This window comes from Myiozetetes cayanensis, unplaced genomic scaffold (genome assembly GCF_022539395.1).
Source record: "Myiozetetes cayanensis isolate MyiCay16 unplaced genomic scaffold, myiCay2020 scf1, whole genome shotgun sequence".
Taxonomy (NCBI): domain Eukaryota; kingdom Metazoa; phylum Chordata; class Aves; order Passeriformes; family Tyrannidae; genus Myiozetetes; species Myiozetetes cayanensis.
This window is the reverse complement of record NW_026086604.1, coordinates 105,569,985-105,594,123: the sequence shown is the minus strand read 5'-3', so window position 1 is coordinate 105,594,123 and position 24,139 is coordinate 105,569,985. Positions and strand designations below refer to the sequence as shown.

General features: G+C 42.4%; 1 protein-coding gene across 1 annotated transcript; it reads right to left on the bottom strand.

Annotated features, from left to right (window-relative positions):
* Window positions 1-4,708: 4,708 nt before the first annotated feature.
* TMEM158 (transmembrane protein 158) lies at window positions 4,709-6,366 on the bottom strand. The gene has a single exon (XM_050328900.1). The coding sequence runs from the start codon at window positions 6,224-6,226 to the stop codon at window positions 5,273-5,275; it is 954 nt and encodes a 317-aa protein (XP_050184857.1). The 5' UTR covers window positions 6,227-6,366; the 3' UTR covers window positions 4,709-5,272.
* Between the last annotated feature and the right edge of the window lie 17,773 nt (window positions 6,367-24,139).

Here is a 24,139-nt window from a genome sequence, read left to right as displayed (position 1 = left end):
TCTAACAAGTTTCACCTTACAAGGAACAAAATACAATTTAACTTCACACTCCTAGTGAATTCACTTCCTCAGAACAGCACTGATCACTAATTTATATCTTTTTAATCTAATGTTTTCTATGAAAGCTAAGAGCAAGTCAAACACACAGAAACACAAAGCATTTCATAGGATATTTGCACCTTTCAGTTTTCCTCTGTTTTAACCTGCCAATACAATAAGAAACCTAAAACAAGAGAAGGTTTTAGATCCTGGCTTTCCCAACATGCAGATCCAGAGACTGTGGTTGACATATAAATGCTCAAACTGCTACACTCAGTTAGAACCCAAACTTTATAAAAAGTTGGAAGATGTATAGATTGTGAGACTGAAGCCTGGTCACAAACCTAATTAAACACAATCCAGATGTTTCCAATAAACATCTTGAATATCCCAAATTTTATACCAGACTGCTTTCTCCCTTGGCAGAAGAGAACAGAAACAAAACAAATGGGCTAAGCTGCTTTTTTATTATTATTATTATTTACAATTGTTTTGGACAACTTATTTTACCAGAAATATTATGAAGATGGGACAAGAAATATAGTACCTTATATGTCACAAGCTGTTATCAATTTCAAATCACACAAGAGAAATTTTTTTCCACACAAAATCACAACGTGAAACACTCAAATGCCCTTCTGACCTTCACTGATATGTTCTGCTTCTGAGGGGAAAAATGGAAACTGATTCTTTCTGTTTAAAAATATGGTTTTAAAAATCAGTTACTGGCTAAAAAGATTTGTTATGTTTTGAAATCTGAATACATACAGGACTTGAGATTTACACATTTTTCTGGAATCATTACAAATGTTGTTTACAAAGTCAAGGCCACTACCTGAAATATATTGGAAAAAAAATTACATTTATTCGGTAAAATTCCTTGAAAAATAACTGACATTTTCACTAGCTTCAGAAAGAAGCTAATTTCCAAACTGGCAAGGCCCTATACTGGACTGAGAAATCCTGGCTTTGGATTTATAAACTATGTTCATAAAAACTAGAGAGGAACATGAACGTCATACCTACTCATACATCTAGATACATATCCTCAAAATAAATTCTTTGATCTCCAGTCACACAAAACTTCAATTAACTATTTCATTTCACTTGGCTTTTGTTCAGCCCCTGGGATCACATCCTGTCAGCCCTGGAGATACTTTTATTCAGCAAGCAGATGTCACAATGAATAATACTTATTCAGCCAACTACAGCTGTTAATTAGGTTTTTTTAGGGTCTGGTTCAGTAGCCCTTACTCATATTGAGTAATATTCACTGCACAAATAGTCCTGCTGTTGCAGCTGCGTTAATCATCGAAAGCACTGGTGAACTAAGCCCTGAATAAGTAAGAACTTTTACATTTAACCACGTATGGTAATTTTGTCCCAAATATCCACATACCTCCTGACATACAAAAAAAATGCTCAATTACTGGTAACCTATCGAACAACAGTGTGCTTACATAATGTATAACTATTATTATACTGTACTACATTTTTATATTTTTATTATTGGAATCGGTGTGGCACCAAGTAACAGCAAAACTGTGTCCATGCTAAAACTACATATGCCTCTGTATAGTTCTGCTTTTAACATATCTGTAAAACCTAACTAAGAAAATAGGTGACGGAGAGAGATTAAATTCTGAGTTCTGAATATACAGAAAAAATTCTAACAGCAGCAGACAAGCCTAATACCTTCTTAACACTGAATCTCTCTCTGGAGAGAGTTCCTGGTTCCTGGAATGAAAAAAAAAGTAATCTGTAATATAGTTGAACGACATAAAAAGAAAACCAAGAAACTACCTCTGTTTCTAGGTATCCCTTGCTTTCCAACAAACACTTGTACATAAATAAAGTCAGGATATCTTATCAGGAAACAAGACTGAACAAATAGAGAAATAAAACCAGTATTACTTGCTCAGTATTGTTTGTTTCTCACCATCCTTTTTGTCCCTTTTATTTTGACTTTCTATTCTACACAGTGAGTCCTCATGTATAGATAGAAATATGCATATATATGCCCTCCCTGAGTACATAAAGGATTATGCATGGTGACTCATCTGCTCTCATGCTGACCCTGCTACCAGCAGGTCTTAAAAATAAATCCAAATTAATAAAAACAGCTTAGAATCAACTCCAGCAAAGAGACAATAAAGCTCCACTGCCAGTGAAAAAGAAAATAAATAGACATTTCAGTGTCTGAAGTTGGGCCCTAAAACTAACTGGTGTGCAGAGGTATCGTTTCACATTGCCCTGGGCTTGCCTCTTCTGGATTGGATTCAGATGAAATTCCGATGGATGTGGGTAAAAGTTACTCAAAATTATAGGTTACTTAGAGTCATAGAAGCAGCCACAGCTACAGGAGCAGAGTTATTGATGTTAGATGTGGCAGTGACTGAAGAAAGCTCACGGTCTGCATAGTGCATTTCCACTCTGTTCTTTACAGAAGAAGCCCTGCTGCCACCTCACCTAAACCCGATGGTTCAGGGAATTAGATCCAGGCTAAAGCCTCTACATCAGGTAATCTCTGTGCCCTCTGCTGTGCCTTAAACTCCTCTTTAAGGCACAGAAACACAGACTGGCCTCTCTCTGAGATAGGAACATGCTTACCCCCAGGGTTACTGTGATCTACGGAAACACCTTCCCTAACACACAAGTGCTCTTTGCAGATTGTGTCTGAGATCAGTACTCCCTGAAAACGTTCCAGTTGTTTATATTCTGAACAAGATTCGCCTTTGGAGTTTGCTTATTTGTTTCATGCCATCCCTGTGTTACAAATATTTCATGTTTTATCAGATTTTTAATAGTAGCTCCACTTACAAGTGTATTTAGAGAATAACTATGAGTAAATCCCTCTTTTCTATCACGTTTTATAAGTGAAGAAGCAAAATATTCTGAGTGTGCCGCTACCTATTCATGAAGTTTGTATTCAAGCTGATATTGATAGAAATTAGAAAAACACAAGCCATTTCGTACTGGTTTTGGTGTACTACCTTGTAGGTGTCTGAAAGAACTGCAAATAATAAACCTTTTAATAGCTGAAGCTGACTATTTCTGACATTATGTTGATGCACTTCAGACAAAAAAAAAAAAAAAGGAAAAAAACCACAACAACCAATAGCAGGTCACCATTGAAACAAGTTAAAAAAAAAAAAAAAAAAAGAGATTCCAACCTTGAGTTTGAGCACAGGCTACCTGCATAACAGTGAGAACTATACATTTTGAACTACAAAGCCAGAAAAACTTCCAACAAAAATTGTTAAGTCTCTGCCTAAAAGCATGTCATTCAAAAGAAGAAATTATTTCCTAGCATGGCAACTCTTCTAAGATCTATTCCATATATAGAACATTTCTCTTTCAGGAGAGTGTTAGCGTTATCATCGTGTTTTCTTGCTAGCCTTGCCTGATAGGCAAAAAATTGCTCTCTAGCATGTCAAATGTCTGTGCACAAGAGCTTGCACAAAGTGGAAATTACACTGTTTTTCACACCAAGGAAAGAAAAGAGGGGCTCTGTAAACTGAGCATACAGGGGAAGGTGCCCTTTGGATCAAGAGGTCAAGTGAGCACTTCTCACAATGACTGCACTATTTACTCAAGTGACGACCCCATCAAGATCAATAGGAGAAACAGTGCGCATAGAGGCAGCCCAGTGACATAGAGCATTTTGAAATCTTGAATAATTTCTGCTGCTTGTCAATTTTTTTCTCTCCACATTTTTTTTTTCCAGACAGTATAAACATAGAGCATGCATTTAATTTATTTTGTTCTCAGTTAAAAGTAGAGGAATCCTAAGAATTTAATCCTTCTAGACTTTTCATCCAGTCATTTCCACCAAACGCTCGGGAAGAAAACATTACAAACACACCAAATTAGGCCCAAGTGAATTCATGTGTTCCTAACAAATTAAATACATTGATGTTGGCAAAGGAATGAGAATTCCTGTTACAAATACTTGTCACTTAGTTCGTATTTTGGTTTTAGAAACTTCAGCTGGACTTATCATGAAACAACTTCTTATAAGGCTAAACAGTTGGAAGTGTACAACAAACAATATTTTCGGCTACACAACTCTCTGCTCAAACAAGAGAGAAGAAATATTTCTTCTTTGCATGCTTGCACAGCAGCAGCTGGAATCTAGTTCTGGACTGGCAGCTCCTGCCCTCCCCCCCCCACAGATTTTCTGTGAGCAACCCTGCAGACTGGCAAATGAAAAATAGGTACAGTATTACCGCGTCTCCAACAAATACACTGCACCCAAGCTGGTTTTGAGGAAAACTTTGTGAAAGTCAGAGACTTGCCCCCACACCTGCTTTTAGCACACCTCAAAGAGTGGGCCTCATCTTCCCAGGACTGAAGCCACCCGACCTCAAACTGAGGAGAAAGCTGTAGTCTGTGGAGCGGTGCAGATTAAAATGCCTTGGAGGATCTCTGGCACAGTCAAGCTCCCCACCCCACTTCACCCAACCCTGTGTGTAGGCATACAGACCCACATATACCGCATGGATAGGGCAAACACTATTCAGAAAGGGTTTGGGATTCCCCTTTTCCCACCAACAACCCTGATAACGCCATCGCATGGGGAGCCTTGTGGCAGGTTCACAGACAGGAAGGCCAGCCAAAACCTCCGTTCCACCCTGGCGGAAACAGATCAACAAAAGGCTACAGTGGCTCCAGAAAGAAAATCTTTGTATTAAAAGCCAAATTACGCAGAGCTACATTAATAAATACACACTATCTCAACCAGGAAATACAGTGTAAAAGATTCATTAAAGTTCAGCTTCAGCAATAACAATATATATATCGCTTCAGTTCTCCATCCTGCCAAGAGAAGTGTCCCTTTCTGTCCATAAAGGAAAAACCCACTCAAACTGTATCCTATATGAAAACGCTACTGCGATGACAATAAATATGGCCAAATAGGAGGTTCTTTGATTTCCTCCTTCGATTTTTTTGGGTGGACCTTTTCTTTTCTTTCCCTTCCTTTTTTTTTTTTTTTTTTTTTTTTTTTTTTAACAAAAAGTTCGTTTAAAACGGGTATTAAAGATACAAAACGCGCACACAGGTGCCCTCGGGGCCGCTCCCCTCGGAGCCGGTCAGGGCCGGCCGGGCGCTGAGGCGGCCCCGCGGCCCGCCGCGCACCTGTGGCACGCTTTAAACAACAAAAACACGACAGAGTCCGTCCCGCGTCCCTCCACAGCACACGACGAAGAGAAGGGGGGGTCACCGGGACAGGCTACTTGGCGGTGGTGGCGGTGGTGGTGCCGGCGGTGGTGCCGCGGCGCTGCTCCATCCCGTTGGGCAGGAATCCGGCGATGATGGGCACGGGCCAGATGAGGGCGGCCACGCTCCACACGATGATGACCAGAGTCATGAAACACGCCACCAAGGTGGACTCGATGGGCTTGCGGTTCATCCGCCAGCCCGGCTCGCCCTTTAGCTCCTCCAGGCTGAAATCCAGGCAGCAGAAATTCAGCGGCTCCCCTTGCAGCCAGTACTGGCCGGGCTCCGCCGCCGGCGGGTAGGACAGCGAGGAGGACGAGGAGGAGGAGGAGGCGGCAGCGGCAGCAGCGGGCTGGGGCGCGGTGCCCCGCAGGCGCCCGACCCGCCTGCCCCGCACCCAGCTACAGCCCACGCAGAGGCGCAAGTCCTGCTGAGCGCCGCCGGCCGCCAGCCCCAGGTGCTCGATGAGCAGCGGCGGCCCCACGCGGTGGAAGGCGGCGGAGAAGAAGGCCCGCCCGTGGCTGTTGGTGGAGAAGAGCAGGAGGTCGCACTGGATGCCCAGCGGGCGGCTCCAGCGCACCAGCAGCGAGCTCAGCATCTGCCGCTGCACGCTGATGTTGCAGTGCGGGTCCTCGGCGGGCTGTGGCTGCCCCTGCGGCTGGGGACGCTGCTGCTGTTCCTGCTGCTCCCGCTGCTGCTGCTGCCCGGGGGAGGTGGGAGTGGAAGAGAAAGGCTCTTGGCTAGGGGCAGCCGGCGTGCCCGGGCTGTCGGTGCTCCCTTCCTCCTTGCTCGCTGCGCCGTCGAGGTCCATCTCGAGGCTGGCCAAGGAGCGGGAGGAGGAGTTGGCAGGGGGCAAGAAGAGCTCCTGCTCCTGCTCCTCCTGACCGCTGGCAGCCGCCGAGGGGCTCCAGCCCTGGCAGGGCGGCAGGCAGGCGGCCAGCAGTGCCGGGAAGAGCAGCGGCAGCATGGCATTAACTTAGAGGCGGAGAGGAGGCAGAGGAGGAGGAGGAACGAGAGGCTGCATGGCGCTGCCGGCTGCCATCTGGGAAGGAAAGCACAGTGCTCTCGCCGAGAAAGCGAGAGAAAGGGAAGGAGGGTGGGGGCAGGCGAGGGGGTGGGAGCGGGGCTGGGGCTGCCGCGGCGACGAGCCGAGTGAGTCGGGAGCCTCGGTGACGGCAGCGGCTCCCCCCTTCCCCGCCTCCTCCGCCCCCGGCCCGGCCCGGCAGCGCCCCGGCGGGAGGAGCCGTGAGCCCGGCCGGCCCCGCTGCCGCGCCCGCGGTTGCCGGCCCGGGGCAGGCAGCGCTCCCTTCCCCGGGGCCCCTCTGCCCTCGGGAGGGGACGTACCTCCCCTCAGGCAGCGATCCATCTCACCCGCCGACACCGCGCCGGTGCCCCCTCACCCATCTCCGGGGGCAGAGCCTCTGAGCGCCTCGGCCGCGGGGATGCCGTGTCCGTCCGCCCTCTTCGGTGGGCAGGGGCGAAGGGAGGGGGCTGGCTGCGGAAAGCGCCCGCGGGCCGGGGCGGGGGGCGCGGATGCGGGAAGAACATCCAGGAAGCGACCGCACGCGCCTTCACTTCGACTTTATAGGAGGGGAACGGGACGGGGGAGACGCGGAGGCAGGGAGTTTAAACTCGGTGACTGAAACCTTCCAACGGTGCTCTCCAAGTCCGGACTCGGCACCAAACCTGGCCTTGGGCACCAGGCATCCTACCCATCCGACGGGCGCTGTCGGTCCTTGTAGCAAAGATTTAAGCGATGAAGCTTACAAGTAGCACAAAGCTCCCAAGCACGGTGGCTGTGAGACTTGGCAGCGTTTTTTGAAACACTGCTCCGTAAGCATGATAGTTTATAATCAGGCTAGATACTCCAGTTTGGTTTGTGTTGGTTATACAGTTACTCACGACACGGTTTGAGGCTTGTTGTGTTGCAGTTTGACACTTGGAGACTTGGGAAGGGACAGAACTGATGCCACAAATGATGAACGTTTCTTAGTCTTTACCTTGAGCAGTGGGTGGGATAGAGTTACATTTTCCAGACAATGTAGCATCCAGAACTCCGACTCTCTTCTATACCTTTGCAGCCCTTTTATTTTTTCGACACATACAAATGCGAAAGGGAGTTGCTAATCTTTCCCAAGTATATATGGGATAATTTATGTAAATAACAGAATTAAAGTGCATATGGCACTCCTTTGAGATTGGCATTGGTCCCACGTCAGGCACATTCCCACATCAAAGTGACCCATGGACACATTCTCTTTTGAAGAATGAGTTACTGTAATATCACTCTCAAGTGTTTCAGGTGAGTGAGGGTAGTGAATAAGGGTATAAAGTAAATTTTAGGTTTGGTATAATTCAACATGAATGAAGGTAGTCAATCGGTTTTCTCTCAAAACCTGTGCCTAAACATATCTTGACAAAACCCAGAGTTGTTTGCCTTCTATTCAAAAAATATCTGAGCACCAAAATGTGTCCAAAGGGTATTGGCTACCTATAGTTTGGCTAGGTTTCTAGTTTTGCTTACTACAGAGAAACATGCCTGATGAAATGTTCAAAGCAAGCTGTTTGCTTCCAGTTCTGGGCTTGTGCTCAAATGTTGCAGTACAGTTAATACATTTTTCAGTGCTAGTTCTATGTCTCTTATTTAAGAGTTCTCTGATATTTTTTGTTGCCTGTTGAATGTGTCTTTACGTACATCTCTTGATGTCGTTTGTCATATCCACACACATTTGTGGGACTGCTGTATGTCCGTAGACCCCAGAGCAGATTAAGAGAGGGCTAGTGTGTAGCAAATAATGCCAAAACTGTGTGGCCACCCATGTGTACAAATTAAAATGCACTGGGATTTTTGGCACAAAGGACTGGAAACCAAACTAAGCCTCATAAATAAGATTTAGCTCCTGAACACTGTTGCAGTGTGTGGGTGGCAAATGTTCTCAGGCAGAGCTTCAGTTCTTTTGGTCTCCACTCCCAGCACCCAGCTGAATGCAGTCAGGGGTATCTGCGAAGAAATTGGAGGGGAGAAGGGTTGAGCTAAGTTTCTTTTTCTGCGAGGAAAGACAACCTGCCACAGGGAGGTTAAATGCATTCAGCATCATTTAGACCTCCATAGCCAAGAACTAAAAGAGAGCAATTTATTTCACATTGGAGATGCACGGATGCCTCATATCTATTCCTCTTCATCAAGGAATAATGGAGCAAGTGGGTGGAAGAAGCAGAAAGTATGTTAGATCATTGGTTGATAGGCACTGTCCAGCAGGGCCCTTTAGAGATACTTTATTTCTAGGTCTACCAGATATAATTAATCTCTGCATGGATTCAATCATTCAAAGAGATTGCAGCACACTTGAAAACTCTTTGTAAGCAGTATTAATATATATAGCTCTATTCTGTGGTTTTCAGCCATAAATCTCAAAGAACAAAGCAGTTTTAAGGCTAGTGAGGCTGAAGCCTAAAGAAACTGAGGGCCAGCCAAAGATGACCTACATGTCACAGGCAGATCAGGGTGTAGATTTTGCAGGTTTGATTCTGTAGCTATAACTAGAACTATAATACGCACCATAGGTCACAGGAGCATTTGACAGTATGGTAGAGGAGGTGTGAAGTGGGCTATAATGATAAAATTTTAGAAGGGAGTAATGAGGTAACAAGACAGTAGGAGTTTCATGAGACAAATTGCAGAGCTGTTGAGAGGGTAAAGACTAATGTTAAAGGACAAACAGAATATTTGAAGTTGTTTTAGTGACATTTTTATTGAAGTATTGCTTGTTAAATACTTCAAATATGATGAAATCAAGATTAAGTATTTCTGCCTAAGTGCCATCAAAATTGCTTCTCATGAGGGTGCTGTTTTAGAGTCTGAAGTCTCATTGCAGCTGGTGGAAACTGACTCTAAGCAGGTACAGATTCCAGAAAGAAATCCGTAAGTGCATTCAAATCAAAAGCTTGTGATCCTCAGGCAGCATTTCTCGGCAAACTTATGTTGATCTGCACTGAGGAAAGGGAATAACTGTGGAACTTTTTCTTGACAGAGGATTTGCTTTTGAGGTTGTCATTTCTGAGAGGAGTTGCATGTGGGAGAGAAGACGGGAAAGTAACGGAGTACAGACAGAGTTGGATACCCAGCCATAACATCACAGAGCTGTTTTTCTGTGGAAAGACACCTACTGTCAATTACAGGAAAAAAGATATTGGGAGCAAGTAAGTATAGTGATGCGTTACCAACCTCTGTAAAAGTGCCAAGTAAGTAAGGAGAATTTCACAGTCAACAGCAGAAGAGGGTCAGGAGAAAGGAGTTGGTACTTGAGCCCTCTCAGAAAAGAGCCATTTCAGTTCTGTGAAAGGAGTAGGATCAAATCATCCTGAGATTGTTCTGAGAAGTATATTTGTTCCCAGCTGAGGAAAAATATTTCTGTGATACAATTTAGAAGGCTTGGCTAATGGTTTCACAGCTGATATGAGGGGAGAGCCTCAGAGTAATGTGAGGAAGTGAACTGATCATATGATGCCTGGGGATTGTGTCCTTTGAAGAGTCATAGATAATCACTGGTTTGCTGGTTGAGGAAGGAGCTAAGGGATGTTTCATACTGCCCACCGACATGTAGCTTTGACTGTAAGCACAGAGATCAAAACTTTTACTCCTCCTTCTTGTTTGGTATTCTTGTGGATTTGTCAGAAATTATTTGTGATGAAACAGTGAAAGGCCACTGAAGCTTCTGAAACAGATAACAGGAGCTGGTCAGACTAAGCAGCTTGCTACTGCTGCATCGTGTCAGAACGATTTATCTGCAGAGAACAGAGATCATGCACTGCACACAACAAGCCAGGATTTTGTACCACTCTTTACATGAGTATCAGAAGCCCAGAAAAAGGGAACGACCAGTTGGCAAGCAGGCTGAGAGCAAGGGAGTAATCTTTCCAGAGAAGTCAACACACCTCTCTCAGCAAAGATGCTAAGCTCATCGTTTGACAGGCATTTCTATCAGCAGCAGATACTGCCTCTGCACCACTCTGTCTGTTATACAAACAGATTTCCCTGGAGCCATAAAATGCCCCCTGTCCAAGAGCTGGGGCAGATGACTGCAATTTTAAAATAACTTCGATAATCACGCCCTTTTTAATTAAAAAACTGTAAACATTTTCAGCCCAACCTTAACCACAATCTTTAACCCCTTATCCAGATCACCACACGCTCCTGCTAAAAGCTGGCTGTACCTATGCAGCTGAGGGAGTGAGGCAAGGTGGCAGGGAAGGTGAGAGCTTTTGAGCAGTGGTGGCCAGGCTAGGGCTGTTTAGCCACTGCATGTCAGGATAGGCCCTGGTGGGGCTCCCACAGTCTGCAAGCCACACAGATGATGGAAGTACGGACCAAGGAAAAGCAACTGCCATCAGGAATCCTAAAAGGATTACTGAAGGAGAGTTATCCATGGCAGTTACCACTAAGTGTAATCCATCTGTGAATACAATTTCTAGAAATTGGAAAAACGTTGTTCAGAACATCAGGTGGTATCAGTAAGATAGAGGGCCTGCAGGATGAGGGCCCTGGGAGCTTTGAGGGGTATTCATCTTTGGAATTCCGTTAGACTGTGCGTTGTACTAGCACAGACTAAAAAGACTGCTTCAGTTCTAAAGATAAGTGTGAAATATATGCAGAGAATGCTAAAGGGAATGTATTAATAGACTTTCAGATCTTTTTTTGTAGCACACTTTATATATGTTGAGGTTTTTAGACAAACATCAAAAGTAAACAACAGGAAAAGAAGATTCTATGGGAATGGGTGTAAGAGAGAAGTAGTCCAAACAACTAACTTTGCACCTCCATAGGTGAAGGTGATCTCCAGATAATCTTAAAACATAAAAAACCCTACAATATGGGTTGGTTAGATCTAGTTGGACTACAAACAGTGTTAAATGCAGTACTTTAATGCATTCCATTTATACAATGGATAGGATTTGACCTGAAGCAGTGTTCTAGAAGACTGGATTCATGTTCTTGCCAAGGTTCCCACCTGCAGGTTGATTAAAACCCTTACTCATGTGAGACTTCCTCCTAAGTGAACTTCTAAAGCTTAGGCAGGATTCATCCCTGGACTACGTTTATTTTTGTCTTGTAACTACCACACTTGCTTATTTTATATCTTATTGGCCAGGAGCCTGACTATAATTATAACCATTTTGCCTCATATTTATTTCACCAGCAAACCTAACCAGTATTGGAGATGGCTCAAACTGGTATTTTCAGGATCTGATTATGTTGATAAAGATAATAAATCCAAATCAAATGGTCTCTGCAGGTAGAATTGAGAGACTGGCAATCTGAGTCAGTACAAAGACACCTCAGATAGGGGTAAAGGGCAATGCCAGAGCTTTGTTCCCACCGGAGTATACACATTGCAGGACTCAGGCTTACGTTCTACCAGTTGCTAAAGGCCATTGTAGGGTGGGTTTGACCAGGAGTCAAATTTTGTGTGTTCTTGGAGCACAGATATTCTGAACATCTGAATGAGCCATGGGGTTCTGGGCAAGGCCTGACATGTCACACCCATTCTGGAAGGAAAAGAGATGCAGTAAAGCAGTAGTTGTTTAATGTCAATGCTGTGGAGGTAGCAGGAATGTGAAAACATTTTAAATTGTTCTGAAAAATATTTGTACATAAAATAGCATTCCTTAATGACTATTTTATGAGTTTGTCTTTGCAAAATCTAAACATTTACTGCAACATTACTTTGAAAAATAGCTTCCTGGAAAGCACGTAACTCTGCAAGTACTTAGAGTGTTTCCCAGCTTGTTCTGAACGCGGCCCTAGGGCTTGTCTTTATTGTTATTTATCTTTATATAGAAAAAAAAGACAGGTGAAGAAGCAGCCTGTACTAAGCAGGCGCGGGTTTGGCACTTGCATGTGCTTCCAGTGTGGCCTCAGTCTCTCTGTGGCTTAAAACATAGCTATGAAATACGGCACCCTGCTTCCCCGGGAAGTTGCAAGACACTTAGACTGTGAAGCAATGCTGTTCCACAGGAGAGGAAGACAAGCTAGTTCTAAGAGTTGTTCTGCCATACAGAAGACACACAAACACAAGACATTGTCGATGACAGTCTGTGTCCTAAGGAACATTTCCAAAAAACATGTGGAGGAGAATCTGAGTTCACAGGATCCTGCATGCAGCTCCTTAGTCAACCTGAAGCACTGACCATCCTTTACCTTTCTGTTATTAGCTGGTGCTTCAGTGCTATGATACATGACAGAGACATTGCAAGGGAGTCTACAGCGGGGACTTAACTGGTTTCACTGCAGGCTTTCGTCCCACTTATAACGGGAAGTGTAGGATAAAGACGGAAAAGGGGAGGCAGCAATCAACAAAGTCAGGGTGGGTGGAAGGATAACAAATACCAGAACTGGCATGAGACACGGTTAAATTATGAGAGGCTATGAAAGTGAGAACAAGGAGTTAGCATTTGGAGCAGTGGAAGAGGAGAAATTATGAGAGAACTGTGGAAAAAGAGTGATATGCCCAAATGAATGAAGAGTTCCATGTGTTGTAGCCAGAGAAGAGATTACATTATAAGAGATGCACAGGCCTTGGCAAGGACTTTTGGCAGAACAAGCAGAGATGAATTGTGATACTTTGGAGATGCTGCATGAAACAAATCAGAGACATTTAAAGCACAGCAGCATCAACATCATCAGTAAAATTACCAGCCAAAACTAAACTCCTCCCTGCCTCCAGACGGTGCATCAACACCTTAGACTGGGGCTCCCAGAGCTGCTGTAAGATGTTGGTGTGCAGAAGCAGACTTGAATTCTCAAGCAGCACAAAGGTAGCACTTGTGGTGGTCTGCAAACCAGTTATAGGCGTGCCCCTGTTATTTGCCTTGTCTGCTGCCTCTTCTCCGGTGAGACACTTTTGCTCTGTATCAAACGGGAAAAGAGATTCATCTGCCTCTGTGAGTCAGCAGAACAGCATTAACTCTTTCTGGAAGTGTCAATGCCAGCGAGTGGGGCTGAGTCATCCAAGCAGATACAGCTAGCCTGATCCCCACCCATTCCTTCAGCTGGGCAGCAGTCCTGAGAATGTGGTTACATTTCCCATTCCACTCGTCGGTTCAGCATCATTATTATGTGCAAAACAGCAGACAGTCTCAACTGTCAGGTTCAAAAAACTGTCAGCTGTTTCTGGGTTAGATAGGAACCAGATTTAAAAGGAAACAAAGTGTTATTCCTTTCCAGGGAACTTGCTAGTTCACGCTACTTATTTTCCCAGCAATGGCTGCAATTAGTATGAGCCATAATGAGGCACTCAAGATTTATACCTTTGCTAAGCTGAAGTAGCTTCAGGGAAGTGAAAGGGTCAGAGCGTTAGTTCTCAACTTTTAAAGAACTCTTGTCCTAATCCAAAAAAGTCAGCACATGAACAAGATAACTGATTGCTTTCAGCAGGACCATTGCACTCATAACAAATGCCTTTAAACCTGATGTATTGAACAAGCAGCAGAGGAACACTGGCGCTTCAGAAAGAAACATTTTCTATTTTCATGCAAATGTTCCTGATGTTCTGAAGCAAAAGCAGATGCTTAGAAACCACATGAAGCACCAACCACTTGCTCTCAAAGAGATTCATATTCACTCAGCATTACCTGCTCTTTCCAAGAATTAATAATCACAAAACGAGTAGGGAATATAACCTCCAATGTTATGTGCCTGGTTCTTTGCTGAACTGACCAGATTTAGAGGGTGTGCCTGGATATTTATTATGTCTTGACTTGATTCTGTATATTGAAGAGGGATACATCTCAGCCCTAAGACATGTATTTTAAATTAGTCAGTGGGATTTCTTGCTTAAAACATCACATCAAATGCTACTGTTTCTAATATTATACACAAGTCCATCACTTACATCATTGCATTTGCCCTTGGCTCTTTTTACTGTGTCACTGTGAAGGACCCAGAGCTGACAATTGCGTTTTTATCTTCGCATGAAGACTGGTAGGTGTTAATCTGTCACAGCTGTATTGAGGCTCCTCTTCTCGAGTTCTAGCTATGAATGAAGGCTTTGTTTCTTTTCTTACCTATACTCATACACTGTACTCTAATCCTGCTGCAGTTGACAAACTGTGCTGGTAGAAAGAACTGCTAGGGCTCCTGGTTTTCAAGATCTGAAATACACGTCCCAAACTCTCAATTATGAGAGGGTGGCGTAGGCATGTTTGTGCTTTTGGTCACATCTTATCCATTGTAGCTAGATAAAACCACGGACATAAAAATAGGATTTAAAAATAATTCCCTGTATTCTTATTGCAAGTCAGGAAAATTTAATTAGTCTCTATGGGATTTCCCTGCGCCAGGACAGTGAGGGATGCTGACACCAGTGACCGCTAGAATAAAGAGGATAATCTGAGAGAGAGTTTATAATACTTCAATTAGCCTAATGCCTTATGAGAATATTATTTCTTATGTATTGTCTGCATATCTTAATATTGAATTAGCTTTCATTTCTGACATAAAATACTCACTTGTCTACATTTTCTCCTCCATGCCAGATCAATAGCATCTGCAAGCAGCAGGTTAGATCACAATTTGCTTTCCCAGCTTTGCTGCATATGTACAAGTACAATGTCAGAAGAGAAAGTATTATCTTGCACGGGGAAGCAGTTTTCTCAGAAATCTGATTCAGGATTGCCTGAATATCCTGGTTTAGAAGTTCTTTGATTTTCTTGTTGTTAACTTGTGTCAATGCTTTTGTCCTTTGATTTTGGTGTGTATCTCTTGACACTGATTTCTGCTGATACACATATTCCTGCCTACAGTGAAACAGATGGCTTCTCTGTGCTACAAAGTGATAGATGTTAATCCACTGATCATTGCTTTTGAGGTATCTGTGAATGGATGTCAGAGCCTTTATGTGCAGAGTCATGTAACCTATACAATATAACAACATAACTTTTCAAAAAAACCCCATTGTTAATCTTGGACTTTCATCTCTGTTTTCATCTGTGCTCTGCTGTCATCCCTGTACAGCTTTTGCTTCTTAATATGCTGATGTCAAATCCTTGCTTAAAAGGCTGGACCTTGACTCGTGCTTAGAGGTTGCAGATCTTTCCCCAGACAGCATGGATTTTCTGCCTGCAGTATCAGAACCAATACTACTGGTCTTCCTCTTCCATGATTTGTATCTACCAGTTCCGAAACGGCGTATCTGGGACTTCAATTTAGATGTCTCTCACTATGTAAAATGACCTGTATAGCTTATTTTCACTTTCTGCCAGCAGCTTTGCTTAAATGGACCTACTGGGTGTCTGCTTCTAGGAGACAAGGAGCACAGTTTCAGTTTAGGGACATTTTTATCTCACTTCTATCCTCCGTGCTTCTAGCCTACAAATTGGAAGACAGATTCGGTATGTCGGCGGTGATAAGAAGGAAGTCGCAGAAATGTTAACTAAAGGTAGTTGTTTGTTAAACTGGTAATTGCATAAGGGGAAATACAGAGTTTAGTGTCACATTTTAACCAAAAAAAAAAAAAATCAAGATATTTGTGTCTTGCAGAGAAAATCATGTTATAGGGACAAAATTAGGAAGAAATATGGAGCATAAGTCTTAGTCAGTTTGCCAGAATTTTTGGTTTTTACATAGTTGGAGGAGGTGGGTATTAGACTCTCCAGCTGTTCTCCCTGTTGTCAAGTACACTGGTAGCTGGTTTTCTCTGGAGATTTTACAAATGCTGATGCTATTTTTATCCCATAATTTTATACCCTTGAGCACACACATAAGGAACAAAGATGAGTTTAATAAACAGGACTCACTGAGGCTCTACTGATTAGTGAAGATGAATAGAGTTAATTTTGTAGCGTTATTTCCTTATTCAAAATAGTGTCTTTAAGCATCAAACATTGATATGATATGCTATAAGGATTTCCCCAGTGAAAAAGCAAATTATATTGTTTAAGTAAAATTGTAAAATATAACTTGAATTTGAGGCTTCACTGACACAGCTAGTCCTCTGACAGTCCTTTGCACTGGAAGAAAATTTGCCACAAGAACTGGGATTTGTTGTGCCACTATTGAAAAGAGGAGCTTGAGGCCTGCTTGAAAATGGCATCATCAGAGGAAAATCCAAAAGCCGTTTGAATGCAGTGGAGCTTCTTGTGTGAAAATTTTTATTCACTATAATTAAAACCAGTTTAGGTTTAGGCCTCTTCCACAGGCAATTCTGACATTAAATAAATTAATATAAAATCATTCTGATGTAGAAATTCCTCGGGAAATTAAAATTCTAAAGAAACTTGTTTCCAAGCTATTATTATATGGATTTTAAGGAGTTGGCTTGCTGCTGTTATGCCAATAGCCAAAACTGCTTTGTGCCAACTTTACTATCTTGATTCATTTTGCTTTGACTTTTTAACAAATTAATGTCTCAAATGTCACATTTTTGCAATATTATGTTTATACCTTATATAATTAATACAAAATACAGTGGATAATGCATACAAAAGCCATTATCAAGCAATAACATCAAAAGTATTTTGTTAAACTCAGCATTTCTACAAGCTCACATCAAAGCTAGATGGGTGAGATAGTTACATCATTGAAAACTGAACGTCGAAGCTGCAAGTTGTCACTCAATGGTTCAATCCCGAAAAAGCTGCATTTTTTGCCAACTTTGCAGGCCAGGCCTTTGGCTCACTTACACAGCTAACACTGCTCTGATTATTAGCATTGTGAGAAAAATCCTTTGTAGAGACTTTACTTCTGGTCACTCATAGAGGACCAGATTCTTCTAGTCATAATATACCATGTCCAATGTGCCAGGGCTACAAAAATATATGGATAGGAATGCTAAATAATTCATTCAAAAGGCCAGGTTTTCTTCAGAGTATAGGGTTTACATCACCCTCATCCTGTTGATTTTGACAGAGATATTTCTGATTAAGACACAGAAGAGTGGAGAGGCTTGAGACCATAAATTTGATTGCAATATGGCCCGGCACCTGCTGAAATAAAGTGTTTTCTGTGATTTCAGTAGTAATTTTTTGGTCAGTTTCTTCAGATACTAGAAACTGCTTTTGAAGTCAAATCCATGGAAAAAGTACTTGTTTCATAGAAAGTACTTGCTCCTGAGTCCCACAGGGACTGTCAGCACTGAATGAAGATCTCCAGGAGCTCAGCACTGAAGGTGATCATTGTTTATATAAATGACATACCTGTAGTATTACTGCACCTGGATCCATTCAGATTGTTTCAAAAAACTTATAAGAGGCACTAGAAAAATAGAGGGATGATAACTTTGTCAGTGCTCTTATACATAAGTAGTCCATGTAACATACCTGTGGTAGGAGGACCTCATATATACACATGTATCTCTATTTTATACAGGTAATGTTATGCTTATGTGAAAACTTATTTTCATTCTCCCAGGAGTTTTCTGTAAAAGCCAGTCTCAGACATGCACTGACAAACGTTGAAATGCTTTGTATCAACTGAGCTCTGAATTGGAGGCAGTTCCTGGTCCTCTGCATTCTGTCCCCAGCACGGTCTAGTGGAAGAACATTTAAGGTCCTGGAGTGAATCCTAATTCTCTGATCAACTTGTCTGGTAACTGGACAGAACACGATGCTTCCCTCTGCCACTTATTCTTTCAACTTCAACCTCTGATGGCAAACACCTGGGAATACATCCTGCATTTGCTCTAAACAAGCAAAGAATAGCTAAGCACAGAATAGTTGAGTTAGAAGGGACCATTCGACCACTTTGTCCGACCCTCCTGCTCTAATCTGGGTCATCTAGAGCAGGTTGTTCAGGGCCATGTCTGGTCAGGTTTTCAATATCTCAGAAGATGGAAACTCCTCAATCACTCTAGGCAACTTGTGCCAGTCTTTGACCACTTATATTTAAATGGAATTTCCTATATTTCAACATGTGCATATTGCCTCTTGTCCTTTAACTGAGTAACTCTGGGCTACAACTCGGTGGATACCACTACAGTACCCAGCACAATGAGAACTAGTTTTGGGGGTGTTTGCATGTGCCCCCAGAGTCCAAGAAAAACAATCAACACAAAGAAATAGCAGCAACAGTCATGCAGGATTTCTCTCCCCAGTGTTCCCAGAAGGTCCAGCTTCTTAATTAAATTGAATAAATAATTCATTTGACACCACAGACATTGCTCAAGATAAGCTCAGTGCTGGTGGAGTGGGAATGAGGAGCATCACCACACAGGAACAGTGTGAATCTCCTTGATTGCTGGAGCTCCTTCTGTGCAGGAGAGGGGATGCAGGGAGAGAAAGACAGAGTGAGCCACTGGAGTAACACTACTTGCGTGAGACAGGAGACCTTCTGCTGGACACTTGCACCCTACTTTGGGAGCTGGAGGCTCTGCAGAGTGTTGGGCAGGCAGGGCTCAGTATTCTTCTCTCCCATCCTTTGCCTGAAATATGTCATAAATGTGAAACTGAGCCTTATTTGTCAGGAAAGAGTGAAATGATCCCTAAGGTTAGCAAAGCACTCAGAGACCCTTCGGGAAGAAAAGTGCTATGTAAATAGAAGCTGATTCCTACAGGTTATTAATAGATGTATCTGCAAAAGTAATGTGAAAACTACAAAGGAAAGATCATTCTGAATTAAATTACCATAATTTTTTTCATTGCTGTCTCTTTTCAGGAGACCTGGATTATACTGCTAACAATGACAGGTTTGAATAAGAGACAGGGTTTGTGTGGGCCAGAGGTGGGAACAGAGAAAGAGACTAATTATATCTTTTTTAACCTTTGCATGCAGCTGGGCAGGATAAAAATGAATTATTCAACCAGCAACTGAGCTGTTATCCCAGCGGAGGCTGCAAAATGGTGCCCAGGTCACCTAGGAACATGATCTAACCTGTCCTATTTCTTTACAAATCATTAAAATCATTAAATAAAATTGGTGTTTTCTGCATGCTTCACCTAAGGTTCATGTCATTATCCTATGGAAAACCAAAACAGATTTGTCTTACTTACTCTTACCTCAACAATGCAGAGGGTGAAGAGCAAGCACTGACATGGTCTGGGAGAACTAGAAGTAGCACTCTTCAGTGCACATTTGGTTTAATAGGCTAAAGATAATGACACTGCTTTTACAGTCACTCAGAGGTATCATCTGAACACTATATTGTGTGGTGTTTATTCCACTTTTAATGCATTTTGTGACACGAAGCTTTGTTCCAAGGTCAGAGACGGAAAGGAAGGTGTAGAGGAACCTTTGATGCATGAATTGCTCTGCAAAGTAGCAGGTGTCTGACCAGAAAGAAAAAAAGCCTCTTTGCAGGCAGAAATTAAGGAGAAATGGAAGAATATGTCCCCATGAAATAAGGACCCTTTCCGATCTACTTCTTGGCTTTCCTCCCAAAAATTAAACTCAAACTACAGGGTAATGGGTTTATTTCTGATATCCTGTAGCTCTACCCCTTCAAAAGTGTTTTGGCATAAAGTGGAGTCAAATCCCAGACAAAGTATTTGACCGTTCAGTCCTGAATTTTTCTGAATTCTGTTCCCATCATTTTGCAATATCACCTGTGCCCTACAACAAATTAAAGCTCTCTGTATGACACAAAAGGCTTGTTATAAACAGAGCTTTTTATGTTGCTCCATAACACTTCAGCCTTATCAGAATTGAATTCTGGAGGCTGAATGAAGTGTCTTTGAGAATCTGAACCCAAACTTTGCTCTAATACAAAGTTTTATATTAGTTCCATGTTCTAATTTACTCCCGTACAGTATTTATCAAGACTGACCAAGTACACTAAAAGGCTTTAAAGCTTGCAGCTTGAGCCAATTTACCCAATTCAAGAATTTTGGCTGCTTTTTTTATTATCACTCTTTGTTATCTCGAGCCAATAGCATCACTCATATGTGTGTTTTGAAAAGAGGATAAAGAATATGTTGCATCTGATTGCTATTGACTTACAGAAGAGAGCAATATATCACTGGAATAGCTGTGCTTGGCGGTGTATGAAAGACTCTCCTAGCTTAAATCTCCATGTGGATAACCTGATATCTCAAAGATGAGTACAGGCCATTTCTTTGTCTTAAATAGCGTAAAAAGGGAGAAAATGAAGTGGAAATACTGTACTGAATAAGTTACAAGACAAATTCTGTTGCTGGTAGGTCACATTTTACTGAATTGAGATTTCCCCCCATTCTTCCCTTTTATAAATCTGTGGCACGTTCTGGTATTTGCAGTCAAGAACCTGTGATTTTGTAATTATTTAAACACAAAATTCTAGGTAACTTACTACCACCTGAGTGACTGAATGCATCCTCACTAAACTGCAAATAATGACCCAATTAAGCAGTAATCTGTGCCAGTATCCGTAAGAAGGCTAAGTCAGTTTTTGTACCAGTAAGCCTCAAGGGATGGGAGGGCTTGTGAATGCAACTACGTCCACTAATGCATTCGTTCCTGGGCAAAGGAAGAACCAATGCAGTAAGCATTCTTATCACAAATGTAATCACTACTGCCCACAAGGAGCAGACTCTATATAAGCAGAAGGAATCAATCTAGGAATCAGTGTCCCATCCTCAATACTATGGAAGGTTACCAGCAATCCTGCCCCAGCAGAGAGGAGTTGAGACTGTTTGCATTATGTATCAAGAAACAGATGACAGTAGCAAAGCAGAATTAGAACAGAAATCACTGAAAACCTTTTGTGGAATTAAGAAATTGGAAATGTATTTTACATTCTTGAAAGGAAAAAAAAAAAAAGGCACAGCAGTTGCCCCATATATGTTTATTTAATTTATTTATGGGTCTTTTGGGTAAAAGTGTTGTTCTCTTTATCAAACCAGTATTCAGGGTCGGCAGGATTGTGCTGCCCATTCACCATTCCCGGACAGATGCTTGTACTACTCAGAAATACCTTATTCATTATAAGCGAAGAAAATGATCCCCAAATAAATGAAAAATAGCAAAATACATATATTTCACATGACCTTGGCAGGAAGTTGCTCTGAAATGAAATCACCGGATACTCCTTGCAGCACAGCTGCCATCTCCAAAACCAGCTCATTTATCCCTGAGCCTGCTGTTGATTTTTTTGCAGTAGCCAGCTTGTCTCAAAGGGACGGTTTAGAATGCACATGAACACAAGGCCTTGACTCCAGGTGCAAGTGGCACTGCGGAAGTAGGAGAAGGTCATGTAGGTGGAGCTGGATGTACATGTTGGGAAGGGCAGGAATATCTTGCAGCCTTGACAACAGCCACTTGGTGATGTAGGGGTTGCTTGGGGACCAGCACCACTTCTCCCAGTCCCTGGAATGCTCAGCATGGCTGACAGATAGTGGCAGCTCATTGGTGTTTCAGCAGTGTGTTTTTTTCTGAATGGGAGGCATTGCAAATCAAGACAGAGAAAGTAATACATAGACTGTATGTGCACAGCTCCCCTTTCAGGAGACAGACTTTTTCCATTCTGGGCACCAACAGAGGCTTTGCACTTCAGCCATCTTCCTAGGCAGCATTTTTAATTAAAGTTGTAACTTATCCCAAGGAAGAATCCAGAAAATATCTGGATCTTTCTTCTTTTTGTCAATCCTCTGCCCTGGGCAAGAAGGTAATGAACTAGTCACTTCAAAATAGTGCTCACCGTGAGCTAATTTATTGTGTTATATTATGGAGCTTGAGGGTTAGTACAGACTAGGGATTTCTCCCAGAAATGACAGAATATTTTGAGCTGACTGATCTGAGACCTCAGTGGCTTTAGTTTTCTGTCTGCTTCAAGGCTTTCTTCCTGCTGGAGAAACAAGTACAGGGCAAGGGCACTGCAGTAATGGATTGCATTAGAGACACACACAGAGACATGAGATCTCACATGAGGGATGTGTTGCTCCATGAGATGACAAGACTCACAGAACTGCAACTGGGACATGTGTGCTTTAGCAAGTCTCCCAGCAGCATGAAGCCCCACCAACAAGCACCCTGTGCATATGGAGAGCTGCTGCTGCAGCATTTCTCTCTGCTCAGAATGCCAGAGCAGCTGTTCTGCCCAGCTCCAACAGAGCCAACCTGGACATGTAATGGTGGGGAAAGGTTGTGCAGCTGTGGAGATACCTGAGCCTTCTGCAGAAAAGGGGGAACATGTTGCATCAGGACTGACAGGTCTGGAGCAAATAAAATGAGAAGGAAATAGTCTCTTGTAGGGTGAAGACTGTGACCTCATCACAGATCTGTTTGCTTGAAAATCATTCTTATAAATGAGATAAATAGAAATCTGGTTTGCTAGGAAACTCATCTAAAGTTTAGCTCCTCTCAAGCTTAGCTCCAGATTTACAGCAGGGAACCTTTCTACTAATTGGAGTCTAGCAACAGTTGAGGTTAGCAGAATTTTTATACAAGATCTTTCAAGGAAAGCCCGTGTCATTTTTACCAACTAAATTTTTTGTTTGTTACTTGAAAGTATGTGAAACACAGAGGGTGAGAGTAAACAGCAGGTATCATCTGTAATCAATTCACTTCCATTTTTCAGACTTGGGCACTTGTGGAACTGAAACTTTAGGTAAAGCTTGTAAGGGGATGTAATCAAAGACACAAAAATGCCTGTACGAATCTCAAGATTCCTACAAAGAATCACAAAGTAGTTTTATGAAGTCTACTTTTAGTCTTGGAATACGGAGAGAGTTTGTGAAACCCAAGACAGTCTTCACTGTACTAAAATTGATGTCAAACCTCCTAATGAATTCAGGCTTCTCATTTCCATTCAATGATATTTTTATTTAGACCCACTTCATGTTAATACCTTTCTTCAGAGGAGGAAAGAAAGACATATCTACCATTGAACACACCTGCTTGTATCCCATCAGAACCAGACACAAAGAGATAATCTAATTCTTTATTTAGATTTATGTAATCTAATGCCTATGTTTATTCATTTCATGATGGGCTCATCTAAATTTTTTTACAGAGTGATTCTCCTGTTGTATATTTATATCAGACTATCCTGGTGTATATTTATATCACCCTGTATATCACCCACTAACACTGGCAAACATTCAGCCTTGAGCAGTTACAGTAACTGCACAGGACATGGAAAGGAAATCTCTCCATTTATAGTTTATTAAATTGGAAACCTACACGGTAACACTTGTTGTAATTCAACAGTGGATTTCAGAAAATGTGAACAGCAAACCAGAAGAATCAAATCTAAAATTACAAACTATTTTGGTTGAAGGGAAAATATTAAAGGATACCTATGGTTCACCGTAGGTGGACCTTTGACTTTTTTTTGAAAAACAAACAAACAAACAAAAAATCACACAAAAAGTTCTATGACATGCTTTTTCTGAGTAGAGTATCATACTAATTATAGCCCCTTTTTATTCAGTAGTGATGAGGTTTACGCAAGTTCTCCATCTTTCTTCATAGATCAGCATCTTGATTTAATAGATCACTACAAATGCTCCAGGTTTGACTTGCAGAGGTTTTCTAAACAGGGTCATTACTGTGGGGTGATCAAGATGCTGTCAGCTGCACAGGAAGCTCCCAGTCTTCCTCTGAGCCAAGGTGACCCATATAGGCCCATGGCCCTGGGCAGTTATTCTTTCTTGGTTCCAGTGGTGCTTCCTGAAGACAACATCGATTCTCCTCATGGCTGGCTTGAGGCTCACAGCTGCCCACCACCTGGAGGGACCTGTTTGCCTGCCCCCTGCTCTGCTGTGTCAGCTCTGTTTTATATGCCTGTGACTATTGGCTCATGTTCATCCTTAAAAACAAGAAGACCCCACCTAAATTTCTAAGGTCCCTTCCTCTGGCACAGCCGGAGCTCCATGACAACCAACACAGATGGAGTGACAGGCAGCTGGGAATGGTACTGCTGTTTGCAAGGTGAACTTCCATGTGTATATACATGCATATATATGGACGTAC

What these genes read in the sequence shown, in the direction of transcription:
- TMEM158 (XM_050328900.1), bottom strand. Translation starts at nt 6,226, where the DNA reads ATGCTGCCGCTGCTCTTCCCGGCACTGCTGGCCGCCTGCCTGCCGCCC.